Below are 13,957 nucleotides of genomic sequence, written 5' to 3'. Positions count from 1 at the left end.
TGAAAATGACAAACATGAATCAGTAACAACACTGTTTACACAAAGTCTTCTCTCTGTCTCATTTTCAGCTTTAGATAAACTTTATTATGACAGAAATGGCCCTCATTGGGTGTGAAGTTTTAGTTTTGTGTCTTACTATGTATGGCTATCAAAGGTATGACTATTTTTTCACTCGTTGTGTTTGAGTGTGTTTTCCCACATCCACATTAAGCTTTGAACAAGTGTGTGAGTCAGCTGTCAGTGTGTAGGCTTACGTTTGATGGCATGTGTCAAAAAAGTGATCCGTTCCTTTTGCAGATATTGTAGCCAAAGTGCAATTTGCATTAATTATTGACAGACTACTATGTAATGAATGGATGGATGGTCCAACACCTAAAAGCAGGTTATTCAACAATTGAATTCCAGTTTTTGTTAATAAATCCATTAGTGAAGTTTCTCCTCCTAGGTATGGCATTAGAACTTCAGGTTTTTTCCAGTGGCTTTCAAACTAAGTAAATCACAAGGAACTTGGTTGTTTCTCTCACTAGGGAACAGAACTCAAAACTAGAAATATTAGAGGGCAGTCATTGTGGAAAAATATGTTTTGTTCTCATAGTCACTCTAATTCATGCAAGAATGTATTAAAAGACATTCCTCTCATCTCAGTGTTTACTCTCTTTCCTGTTTAGCAAGCATTCTAAATACCATTGCCAGAACAGAGATTTATCCGAACTCCTACAACAAAAGGGATTTGGCAGTTCCATTGATTTGGTTCTGAGCTGTCATTTGTATGTGTTTTAGTCAAACTGACAGACAACAGGTAAATTCTAATTGGGCCTTTTCAACAAGTTTAAAACACACTTTTAGGAAACCGTCATTAGAAACGGGAGAAATACACAGGGATATGGTGAGAAATCATATGATTCTTAGCTCATTCTTGGACTAGTGCTGTTTGTAGTTTAAATTAATAAGGGCTGAAGTACCCAGTCCTAATTACAAAGAGTGCATGTTTTTCCTATCAGCTGTGCTCTACATTTTGAAACAATTGCCACTGCGGATGGGTAACAGCCAGAATCAGGGAAACACTGAGGGGTACGGAGCATACAGAGAGCAGGTGTTTACACACACACACATGTGTGACTCCTGAGTGGACTAAGAACTCAGTGAGGGTTGACTGTTGGGGCATGTTTGGCTGGAGACAGAGTGACACAGACTTTCTGGTGTTTGACAGAGAACAGGGGCCAACATGATGTCAGCATGGAACTCAGAGTTAAAGTCATCAGTTAGAGTCAACGGTGGTCAAGACCTCAGATTGCTCAAATATCTGTGTAGTATATGGAGATGAAAAGCAAAGCAGACAAGAAGCTGTGAACTGGCTGACTGCTCATGGAGACCCAGAACATGGGCTAGCAGTTTTTAACCACAGCAGTCTATTGGTAGCTCCATAGAGAGGAACCCTGTCATCCGATTACAGTGCATTCATCTCTCACAACATGTGGAAATCCTGTTTTGAGAATGAAAGGATATAAAGAATGTAGGTATGGTCTAGTGTGCAGTGGAAAGAAAGACATATGGTCAAAGAAGTCATCTGTCCCCCTGTTCTGAGTAAACAGATGAGTATGCAAGTGGCTCCTTCCAAAAGAAACCTGCAGGCCTGAATGGTTCAGGTCCAGTCCAGGGCAAGGTAAACACCAACACACACAAAGCTGTCCTGAGTGATCAGCTTCATTCCGCGATGAAGCATTTCTGTCCTGATGGGAGTGGGTCTCTTCCAGAATGACAAAGCCCCCATCCACAGGACATGAGTGGTCACATGATGAGAATGAAACCTGTGTAAACCACATGCCATTGCTCTCTCAGCCACCAGATCCAACTCAACTTTTATGGAAGATTCTGGAGTGGTGACTGAGATAGCGTTTTCCATCATCATCAACAAAACACCCAGTGATGGAATTTCTCATGGAAGAACAGCGTCATGTTCCACACATACAGTCCCAGACATGGGTCAAATCACTGCCAAGGTGTTTGGACTCGGTGCTGACACAGTCTGATGCTCCTGTGGGGTATTACACACTCGTGCTAGTGGTTCCTTTATAGCTAGTCACGCTTGGTTCTTGTTTTTTATTACTTCATTTATCATTTTTTTATTCTTTCAAATTCCACTATTAGTTACCTTAGAAACAAATTGTTTACTAAATCTGCAAGGAACAATAAGTCCACACAGATGTGTAACAAACAGAGCACATGCAACAAGCTCTTAGTTAATCTGGTGCTGTATGCTACGGAGAAATCACTGTCACACGGCACGGTGCGCATGCCCTCTTTTCTTTAAGAGCTAGTATCTAAGTGTGCATGATGGAGGTCACTAATATTCAGAGTTTTGAGAGATGAAGCAGTTTAATGGCCGTGGAGAATGTCCCCAGACCTGCTAAAGAAATTGTCAACAACATCATGCTCTTGTTAGAACAATAATCCAGGAACCTGTAGCTCTCTTAATGGGTAAGCTCAGTTCAGTGGATCCACAATGATGTGTCTTTGGACAGGACTTGTTTTTTACTGGTTCATATTCACATCCTAATCAGCTCTAATTAATGGGACTTTACAAACACATTCACAACCCCACTGATCCTGATTAATTGGACTACAGTATTTTTAACTTATTGTAACATTTTTGTTTAAAACCCCAAATGGTGTGTAACATTTATAGTGGGCAAAACAGAGTTAATCCACCTTTGTTTTTAGTCATTGGTAATGTAGTCTATTTCAGTACCATTACAGACTGATAAACCATTATATATGTGTAACACCATTACTGACTGGTAATCAGACAGACGTGTAACACCATTACTGACTGGTAATCAGACAGACATGTAACACCATTACTGACTGGTTATCAGACAAACGTGTAACACCACTGCCGACTGGTAATCAGACAGACATGTAAGACCACTACTGACTGGTAATCACACAGACGTGTAACACCAGTACTGACTGGTAATCACACAGACGTGTAACACCAGTACTGACTGGTAATCAGACAGACATGTAACACCACTGCAGACTGGTAATCAGACAGACATGTAACACCAGTACTGACTGGTGATCACACAGACGTGTAACACCACTGCAGACTGGTAATCACACAGACGTGTAACACCAGTACTGACTGGTAATCAGACAGACGTGTAACACCACTGCAGACTGGTAATCAGACAGACGTGTAACACCAGTACTGACTGGTAATCACACAGACATGTAACACCACTGCAGACTGGTAATCAGACAGACGTGTAACACCACTGCAGACAGGTAATCAGACAGACGTGTAACACCAGTACTGACTGGTAATCACACAGACGTGTAACACCAGTATTGACTGGTAATCAGACAGATGTGTAACACCAGTACTGACTGGTAATCAGACAGACGTGTAACACCAGTACTGACTGGTAATCACACAGACGTGTAACACCAGTACTGACTGGTAATCAGACAGACGTGTAACACCAGTACTGACTGGTAATCACACAGACGTGTAACACCAGTACTGACTGGTAATCAGACAAACGTGTAACACCACTGCCGACTGGTAATCAGACAGACATGCAACACCAGTACAATAGTTTGTTATAAGAGTTGGAATTTTCTGTTACTTCTCCGAGATCTCGGGGTCTCTTTCAGTTATTCTGAATAATGCTGTTCAATTGTTTGTCCAAAATCCAAGCCAGCCCTTATATTACTAAGTTTATCGATGTTCAGGATAATCTTACTACACATAGGATTTTAATTGTGTCTGTAATACTGATTTAACCTGTTTTATTTATTGTAGACTGTCTCTGAAGATTGAACCATGTGTCTGTAATACTGATTTAACCTATTTTATTTATTGTAGACTGTCTCTGAAGATTGAACCATGTGTCTGTAATACTGATTTAACCTGTTTTATTTATTGTAGACTGTCTCTGAAGATTGAACCAGGAAACAGCTCTCCTCGCATGGCGTCTTCTAAAGAAGACCTCGCTGGTAGGACTCGTTTCTTACACATGTTCATAGTTTTGGTCGTGTGTGTGTGTGTGTGTGTGTGTGTGTGTGAAAGAGAGAGAGATACACAATCCCTCAGACCTAACCACACAGGCAACACTTTACATTAAACACTTTAGGATCTATTTTTAAGACAACATCACACTCACTCTGGAGGCATTGTTAGCCTTGAGATGACCTGTGTGAGGAGGTGAAAGTTCTCCTCACCACGCGTTCCTGTGTGAGGAGGTGAAAGCTCTCCTTACCATGTGTTCCTGTGTGAGGAGGTGAAAGCTCTCCTCACCACATGTTCCTGTGTAAGGAGGTGAAAGTTCTCCTCACTGTGTGTTGAGTGCCATCTCAGCCTGGAGCTCTGGCATTGGAGAACGAGGTCAGTGGCTCCCTCTCCCAGCAGGCAGCACGTGAGTTATAGGAGGGCCGAGAGGTGCCGGCCCGGTCAGGACGGGAGGAAATGGTGTCTGGCCCCCTGACATGACCAGAGAAAACAAACCCAGAGTCTGAGTAAAGAGTCTTTAGGGACCACTCGTTCCCTATCAACACACACAGAGTTCCCCGCCGCTCATTCTCTACTCATTATAGCACCATTATTCAAATGCTGAAACTGGTCAACACAGTCAAAGACTAGTGACGAAAGCTTCACTGGAGACTTGATTGAATTGTCCCTTGTCGTCCTCCTGTATGACTTGTTGTTTTTCAGTTGAGGTTTGTGTTTGATGGTGAATGGAGAATGGAGGGTCACATGGCCAATTCTGAGTGAATCCAGATGTACTGTGGGACAGTGGAATATGAAGAGAATGAAGCTAAGCCACATCAGAGTGAGGGCTGGGCCCAGACTGTCATTAAAACAAAAAAAAACCTTAATTCAGAATTCAAATGAAACTCTCAAACGCCTGAATGGTGTTTTAGTACCTGACAGAGTGCGGCCCATGAAAACGGGTGGAGTCTTGTATACTGTTTCCAGCCTTTGAACACTATGGAGTCATATACATTGTAAAGGACTGTATGTGAGAGAACACATACATTGTAAAGCAGGGCCAGCTTGAGTAATAAAACATAGTCACGCAACATGGTTGATTGTCTCTAATGATATAGCCAGGCCTAATCTCAGCATCAAACAGCTCTAAATGTTTAGCACTGGCTCTTATCTGTGGAGACTGTTTATTCTGTTACCATGGTTATCTGTAAGCATTTTTCACGCCTTCATCCGTTTCACAACTCCCCTCCCTCCCGTACACTTACTCTGTTTCCTTTGACGGAATAAAGAGGACACACTCATTTTGTTTTCCTAACACTATCTGACTACTGGCTAATAAATTAACGTTTTATGGCAGTTTCATGTTTTTTCCAGCTGTAAAACAGTAGTGGCCAGACAGCAGTCTTGGAGACTGTTCAGTGTAAGGTGATTAAGAGAAGACGGCAGAGGGATGTGAGTAGGTCACCCTTTCCACCAATAATTATCACTCCACTTAGTGCTTACTGGGATAATGACACCTCTAAACATAAGCACAGCGCTGCCCTGGGCCAGGTTTTATACACCGTTACAACATTTAAACGCATGTGGAATGAGACTGGCGGCCCAGATAGGAAAGAATAAACAGTCAAAGTCTGCTTCCGACGCTGTCACAATGAAACTCATGACTCCAGCCGTCACCTCTCTCCACCCTTCTCCTCTCTCCACCCTTCTCCTCTCCTCACCTCACCTCTCTCCACCCTTCTCCTCTCCTCTCCTCTCCTCTCCTCTCTCCACCCCTCTCCTCACCTCACCTCTCTCCACCTCTCTCCACCCTTCTCCTCTCCTCTCCTCACCTCTCTCCACCCTTCTCCTCTCCTCTCCTCTCTCCACCCCTCTCCTCACCTCCCTTTTGGTTGGTTGGTTGGTTGGTTATTATGTAACCTGTCAAAGTGTGCTGGACATTGAGCACTGAACTCATTCAGTGTAGACTGAGCCAGACCACGAGCTAACATTAGTCAGACTCTCCACTCAGTCCAAAGATGCCAGAAAACACAGTGGAAACTCACACTATCTCTCCTCATCTTCATCTCAAAGACAAATACAGGTCCAAACCACATTTACAACCTCACACATACACAAAGACCAGCTTGCAGTTCTGCTGAGTCCTTTACTAGGTAACAACCAACAGCTGACAGAAACTATGTGAAGTCTTGTACAAGACTGGCTGTGTTTTCAGAGAATGACATGCAGCCTCTGACAAACAGAGCTTGGTGTATTGAGAGAAAGCTCTTCTTTGGGGTGAGGAGTGGCCAGAGGCGATGCAGGCGGACTGAATCACAGTGTTTCTGAGCAGTATCTCCAAGTCTCAACGCATGAATTTCTTCACTCACTCCAGAGACTGGCAGTCACATCAAACAGAAGGGTCTGCTCTTATGTTGTTCTAAAACAGATAAAACCTCTTACATAAGAGCTGGAATTATCTGGCTCCTCTCAGTGTCTTTCTTTTATTCTGAATCATGTTTATGATTCGTCCAAAATCCATAACATGTGACCAGAGAACCATGGGACTCTCAACCCCTCACAGTTATTTCCCAAACAGGACTCCTGACGTGGCCCACCAGGGGTGTCTCAGAAAACCCACACACACACATCCCAAACAAGGGAGTACACAGACACACACTCTGTTCTCACAACCTGTTTTTTTGTGTGTGTGTTTGGGGGGGGGTTTTGGTACTTTAATGTTAACACATGCTATTACATTCTCACCTGTGTCTCTGAACCAGAGAGATTATATAAAAAGACTGCACTCTTCCTGTCCACACACTGAGTTTTGTCATTAAAGATGAGAGTTTTAGAGACCCAGAGCTCTTTATTAAACTCATAGCATATGTCAGCAGTCTAAAGCAATACTGGCCCCTCCATAACCACCAGCTTTATCTGCCCAGAAAGCACCGTCACTACTGGAGTCAAGTGTTTAACAAATGTGGCCTTTGTGTCATTTTCTGTTTTTTCTTTTCCTTTTTGTTTTTCTGTTTTTAAAAGTAGAACAGTGTGACTGACTGAATGGCCATCTGTTTCAACAGCAGATCTCACACTGGTGTGTCACTAATGAGAAGCCAATAGAATCTCTCAACACAGCAGAAACTGGACTTTATGCTCTCCTCTCTGTCTGGCCTTCAGGCCTGCACTGATTTGATAAGCTTGTCTACCAACCTCAGTGAACACACAGACACAGGAGGGCTATGTGACGGTTTTCTGTGTCACCAGAGGGCCCTGTATCAGCACAGACACGTGAAACATGAAAAGGACCTGTCAGAACCTCTAGCCTCGAGTTTTTCACCCCAAACCTAATGCTTCTGGTCCCTCTGCTAACAGTCTGTAGAAGATAAGTCATTAAGGACAAGCCTTGTTCTTGGCTGCCCTCCCTTCCTGGTGTGAGGAATGAGCCGTAAGTAAATGCGGGACTGTGGGTCTGTCACGATGGAGACGGAGCGGCCCTGCCGGCCTGGGTTTGGACGGTGCCGTGTGCGGCCTGTGGTTGGGTCTAATTTGGGGGCTCAGGTGCAGTAAGGGAGCGGTATGTGCCCCTGTAATTAACTAATGAAGAGCCAAACAAGACCAGTCAAATGAGAGCCATATGGAAAACTCTTTTCTCATTTGACTGTGTGTTTAAAGCATTCTTGTGTTTACAAACAGAACATTAGTAAGCCCCTGCATTTCCTGCTTGACTGAACAGCGAAGACTGTAATATCCAAAGCCGTCAGTTTGGCCATAAAGTTGAGCCTGTTAATGAGCTTTGTCCATAAAAACAAAATCCTTACCAGGCATGTGTTACTACGGGCACAGCGCCCCCCGCAGGGCAAGTTCTCATTATGCCGCATGCTCACTAATGAGGCACTTATGAATGAAAAAGACAAAGAGCTTCACAGACGAGGGACAGCTCGACCGTCTGGGTTTAATTATTTTTATCACTGTGTGTTATCTGAGGAGCAGATGTATTAGTCAGTACAGGGCTCGTGCTGATTGGCTCAAGCATTGTGTATTAACAACCTGGTTTACCAAAGCCTTTTACTGCTGGGAATCTTGTAGTTTTTGTAAAACCAGTGATAGAAGCTTTTAGTTTGTATGAAACTTTGTCTGTATGTTTGTATCTACTGACGTTTGTATGTTTGTATCTGCTAGTTTAGGGTGACTGATTTTTTTGAGGTAGTTTTTTTTATTTATATTTCTCTGACTTTTGAAAGGCAGGATGATTGTGTACGACAATGGCTCTATCAGTATGTGAATATATGTCAGCTTGGGCAGTGCTGCCATGGTCTTATGGAGAGGAGCAACATGACAGCATCCTCACTGACTCAGAGTGACAGAGGGGCCTTAAAGGATGGGCTGTGGACTGTAGGAGTGCATGATCACCATATATAACCATCATATTGAGTCTGTCTCCCTCTACAGGAAATTATATTCTCCCTCTCTCTTTCTCTTGGTTGTCAGGTCCGTCTGACATGTCTGCCTCTGTGAGGTATAATCGTCGGCCGACCTGTCCTGACGCCTCGGTGGGAATCCACATTCCCACTCCTCCACCATCACGCCACCGCAAGAGTCACAGCCTGGGAAACAAGTGTGTTTCCACACATACACACACACACAGATGCAAAGTCTTGCATTCATACACGCATGCACATACACACACATACACTCTCATCCAAAACACTCAGACAAACATAGATGTACAACAGAATGTACAGCACTGATTTTACTCTCAGTTTACATCAGCTAAAAGCATACTTACAGAACCTTAACAAACTTACAGAACCTTAATAAACTCACAGAACCTTAACAAACTTACAGAACCTTAACAAACTCACAGAACCTTAACAAACATACAGAACCTTAACAAACTCACAGAACCTTAACAAACTTACAGAACCTTAACAAACATACAGAACCTTAACAAACATACAGAACATTAACAAACTTACAGAACCTTAACAAACTCACAGAACCTTAACAAACATACAGAACCTTAACAAACTCACAGAACCTTAACAAACTTACAGAACCTTAACAAACATACAGAACCTTAACAAACTCACAGAACCTTAACAAACTTACAGAACATTAACAAACTTACAGAACCTTAACAGACTCACAGAACCTTAAAAAACTCACAGAACCTTAACAAACTTACAGAACCTTAACAAACTCACAGAACCTTAACAAACTCACAGAACCTTAACAAACTTAAGGAACAGATAGGTGAGAGATAGACAGTTGTCTTGCCACACTAAGACATACAGATCAGCAAAGTCATCATCAAATATGAAAATATAACTGTAATAAACTAAACTTACAGGCTTAACCACTGGACTAGTGTAACTATTCATGTATAATAACTTAATTCAAATATTTAATTAAAAATATTAGAAATCATTATTTTCATTGTCTTATTTTCAACGTATGAGCAAACACTAGAGAGAGACAGCCAATTCAATCTTGTTTGTGTGGCACTTTTTACAATTAAACTCAAATCAGATTTATAGAGAACATTATGCATTCTGAGGAGAGGAAAAAAACATGATCAAATTAAACATTTTTTCATTGTGCTGATGTTCCTGTTTTCAATGTCCTACGTTTGAACTGTCTTCCCTGCACCAGTGTGATGTGGCCGTTTGGGGTGGTGGAGAGTAAAAGCGCCACATTTCCCATAGAGAAACCTCGCCATCTGCTGGATGACAGCTTCCTCGAGTCTCACAGCCCTGCCAGGATCAACCCACACAACTCCTCTGTGTCCAACGGCATATCCATAGGTACAGTCTGTACCCAAACAGCTCTGTCAAACAGCCTCAAATCAAACAGCTCTGTCAAACTGCCTCAAATCAAACAGCTCTGTCAAACTGCCTCAAATCAAACAGCTCTGTCAAACTGCCTCAAATCAAACAGCTCTATCAAACTGCCTCAAATCAAACAGCTCTGTCAAACTGCCTCAAATCAAACAGCTCTGTCAAACTGCCTCAAATCAAACAGCTCTGTCAAACTGCCTCAAATCAAACAGCTCTGTCAAACAGCCTCAAATCAAACAGCTCTGTCAAACAGCCTCAAATCAAACAGCTCTGTCAAACTGCCTCAAATCAAACAGCTCTGTCAAACTGCTAATACAAGAGTTTTTAACAGTTTACTGGACAAGGGCAGCAGTTATGACAGTGTAGTAGTGTCAGTAGAACACATTCTGGCCAAAGCAGTACTCCTCTGATGACATGGAAATCTCTCTTTATTACTGTTCAACCAGTCAGGTTGCAGAATGTTGGGCCTTGTTGCTTAAGTAAACATAGGCATGTTTGTTTGTTTCTCCCCTCTCACACACATGTATTTCTCTGTTAAATACAGTAAATTAATGTGATAGAGAAACATGCACATTGTCATGTTAGTGAGGGAGGCGCATGGTGTGGACAGAGTTTTAATAGTCGTGTCATTTTTTCTTCGGCTTCGTAGGTAGCAGTGAGAGTTCATTCTGTGAAGACCTGTCTCCTGGAGTGGAAAGGTGAGTCCTCCTCTCTCATCTCCTGTAATTTACCACAGCCTAACAATGACACCACAGGGCAAACACACAGAAAGACAGGAGACAGTGTCATTAACATGTCTAACGGCGTAACACGTGTCAGTGTGCCCACTACACACTCCCAGCTCGTAGTGCTGTGTGTGATTGCTCATGCGTATAAAACATGGTTTGACCGACCTGACGCCAGCGCCAGGTCGCCAAGGCAACTGACTGTGACAAATATGCAAACAGGGGGCGCATGTACGCCACACTGGGCCCCAACTGGAGGGTCCCGCTCCGAAACTCCCCCAGGAGCCGCAGCTATGCTTTCAGGTACAGTCTTCAGCCTGGTGGTGGGACAACAGTCACATCATTCATTGGGGGGGGGGGGGCTGTCACAGTCACTGTTTCTGCATGTGCCGTCTCCTCTCTCTCTCTCTCTCTCTGCCACGTCTTCTCTTCCCAACTCATACCACTCCTCTAGCCCCAAGCGTTTCTCACAGAACTCTGTTCATCTCAACTCAGTCTGTCAAAATAATACATACAGATCAAGACCAAAGACATTTGATGAATTATGTACAATTAATGAACTGAGCTTTAACTCAGTATGGAGCCATCAGATTGAGTTGACATCAGCTCTGATGTAGGTAACAGGTCTGCTTTAGTTCTCTCTGTCTCTCTTGCGGCAGATGGAGTGTTCTTCCTCAATGGTATTGTTCTTTGGTGGCCGGGAGACTCTTTATGAACTGACTGCAGTCATTTTGAGTGCAGTTTCCTTTGACTTTTCACTTTATAAACAAACGAGTCCTTACAGAAACGGTCACCTTTTCACTCTATAAACCGTCAGCCTCTCCATGTACAGCCATGATTACACACCATAAGACACACACACACACACACACACACACACAATCACACAGCCTCTGTCATACGCACCCCCCCCCACCCACACACACACACAATCACACGCCCTCTGTCATACACCCCCCCACACACACACAATCACACACACACACACACAATCACACGCCCTCTGTCATACGCACCCCCCACACACACACACACACACACAATCACACACACACACACACAATCACACGCCCTCTGTCATACACCCCCCCACACACACACACACACACAATCACACACCCCCACACACACACAATCACACGCCCTCTGTCATACGCACCCCCCACACACACACACACACACACACAATCACAATCACATGCTCTCTGTCATACACACCCCCCCACACACACAATCACACGCCCTCTGTCATACACACCCCCCACACACACAATCATACACACACACACAATCACGCGCCCTCTGTCATAAACACCCAGTCTCACACACACATACACACACATTCGTTAGCATGCTCACAGATGTGTATGGGTGAAGTCATGTTTTTAATTTGTGCAGTCCATCTGGAGCGGAGCAAGGCCGTGGCTACACCGAGGGAGGGGGCGTGGCCATCGAGGGCCCTCTGAGGAGGAAGACGCTGCTGAAGGGCGGGAGAAAACCGAAGGTGAGGAGGACAGGAGGAGTTCAGCCAGAGTCTAGCTCATCCCCACACACAGAACGCGCCCGAGAGTTACACAGACACATGGACGTCTAACTGTCCAGTGTGTGCGGTGTGTGCCTCATTATCAGTGTGTTTGTGTCATTTTCAGCTGTCGTCATGGACGCGATATTGGATCTCGCTCTCCGGTTCAACCCTGACCTTCTACGGAGCCAAAGCTCTGCGTGCCTCAGAGAGGAAACATGTGAGTGTCTGTCTGAGTCTGTGTCTGCATCTGCACACACACCCGGCCGTCAGTCAGTCAGTCAGTCAGTCAGTCAGTCAGTCAGTCAGGGCTGACACTGGCAATGGCTCTGCTGCATGGGAACTGTGGTCGGCACCTATTGCACACCTGTCTGGCCAAGGAGGGGTCTCCTCTCTCTGTGGTCCTCCTCAAGATTTCTCCCATTTTCCCATTCCCCTTTTGGGTTTTTGGAGAGTTTTTTCTTGCCCGCCATGAGGATTAAGTCAGGGGGTGACGTCCTCTTTTGCCGTCATATTTTGATTTGACTGTTGTGGCCTGTAAAGCGCTTTGAGACTGTAAACAGTGATATTGGGCTCTAAATAAACTTGAAACTTGAACTTATTCATTCATTCAGCTCAGACTCCCGAGAACAAAGACAGATGTGAAAAGGGTGCTGTGGAGTATAGTGAGATGCGTCATTATTTTGATGACATAGTGTATTCAAGTGTGAGTCAGAGTGTGTGTTTGTGTGTATGCATGTTTCCATATAAATATAACTGTATGTGTTAAACTCAAACAGTACAAGTCCACGGCATGTAAAACAGTGAGTGTAACGGGCTGGATGGTGGTGCTACCCGACGACCCAGCGCGACCCAACATCTTCCAGCTCAATGACCCTGACCAAGGTTAGACTCACATCTTTTCACTTAGGATCACCCAGCTGTTCTCTCCTGCTCCTCACACAAGCTCGGTTGTGTGGTATTGTGAAGTACATATCATAAACATACAGTAGTTTCAATGTGTTTAATGTAAGGGCGAAAAGCAGACTTGTGTCTGGTGGCTTATTGAATCTGTTCACCCTGCAGGCAATGTTTACAGGTTTCAGACGGGATCCAGGTTCTCTGCCATCATTTGGCATAAACACTTAGAGGACGCCTGTCGCAGTAACAGACCTCAGGTAGAGCACACTGGACCCTCACACCAGAGTCTAAACACATGTTACCACATACAATTCTGCCCTTTTTAATACATCTGCAGAAGACTAGGGCTCATGCATTCTCATAACAGATTCTGACTGTTATAATTTTACAGTAGTAATAAACTGTTATATAGTATATCTGTATAATGCATACATGTTGTGCAGTTGAGTATAGTTTTACAGTTACTGTATACTGACGCTCCACCATTCAAATTATACAATAAAGAGAAATGACACTCCACCATTCAAATTATTCAATAAATACAGAAATGACACTCCACCATTCAAATTATTCAATAAATACAGAAATGACACTCCACCATTCAAATTATTCAATAAATACAGAAATGACACTCCACCATTCAAATTATACAATAAATACAGAAATGACACTCCACCATTCAAATTATACAATAAATACAGAAATGACAATCCACCATTCAAATTATACAATAAATACAGAAATGACACTCTATTGCTCTAGTTACTGTTACTGTCACTGCTGTTTGGAGGTTCTCCAAGCTGAGGAGACAGACATCATTTCAGACACTTGATTAATGGATCTCCTTTGTTTCCAGATACCAGCTAACCTCATGTCATTTGAGTAAGAGGAGTGATGAGAGCAGACAGCGAGAACCCTGAGGGCTTTAACCGTGCCAAAGGACATCCATAAGGGAGAGCATAGTGTACACCTGTGTACATACACAGGGACACTGACA

General features: G+C 43.6%; 1 protein-coding gene across 5 annotated transcripts in view; it reads left to right on the top strand.

Moving 5' to 3' along the window:
- The window catches only part of LOC115812840 (ras-specific guanine nucleotide-releasing factor RalGPS1), a 99,835-nt gene extending 85,878 nt beyond the window's left edge, over positions 1–13,957 (top strand). Inside the window, exons 10-20 of one of the 5 annotated variants that reach the window (XM_030775388.1) lie at positions 3,935–4,002; positions 8,465–8,591; positions 9,629–9,780; positions 10,463–10,511; positions 10,761–10,846; positions 11,356–11,372; positions 11,968–12,042; positions 12,188–12,280; positions 12,840–12,945; positions 13,126–13,217; positions 13,817–13,957. In XM_030775388.1, coding sequence (XP_030631248.1) covers positions 3,935–4,002; positions 8,465–8,591; positions 9,629–9,780; positions 10,463–10,511; positions 10,761–10,846; positions 11,356–11,372; positions 11,968–12,042; positions 12,188–12,280; positions 12,840–12,945; positions 13,126–13,217; positions 13,817–13,846 — 895 coding nt within the window. In that variant the 3' untranslated portion in view covers positions 13,847–13,957. Of the gene's footprint in view, positions 1–3,934; positions 4,003–8,464; positions 8,592–9,628; positions 9,781–10,462; positions 10,512–10,755; positions 10,862–11,355; positions 11,373–11,936; positions 12,061–12,187; positions 12,281–12,839; positions 12,946–13,125; positions 13,218–13,816 lie in introns of all 5 variants that reach the window. The other 4 variants (XM_030775362.1, XM_030775372.1, XM_030775380.1 and 1 more) reach the window with 4 other exon arrangements.

Source organism: Chanos chanos, chromosome 1, assembly GCF_902362185.1.
Source record: "Chanos chanos chromosome 1, fChaCha1.1, whole genome shotgun sequence".
Classification (NCBI taxonomy): domain Eukaryota; kingdom Metazoa; phylum Chordata; class Actinopteri; order Gonorynchiformes; family Chanidae; genus Chanos; species Chanos chanos.
Note: the sequence above shows the minus strand (reverse complement) of the source record. Positions and strands in the feature narration are given on the sequence as shown.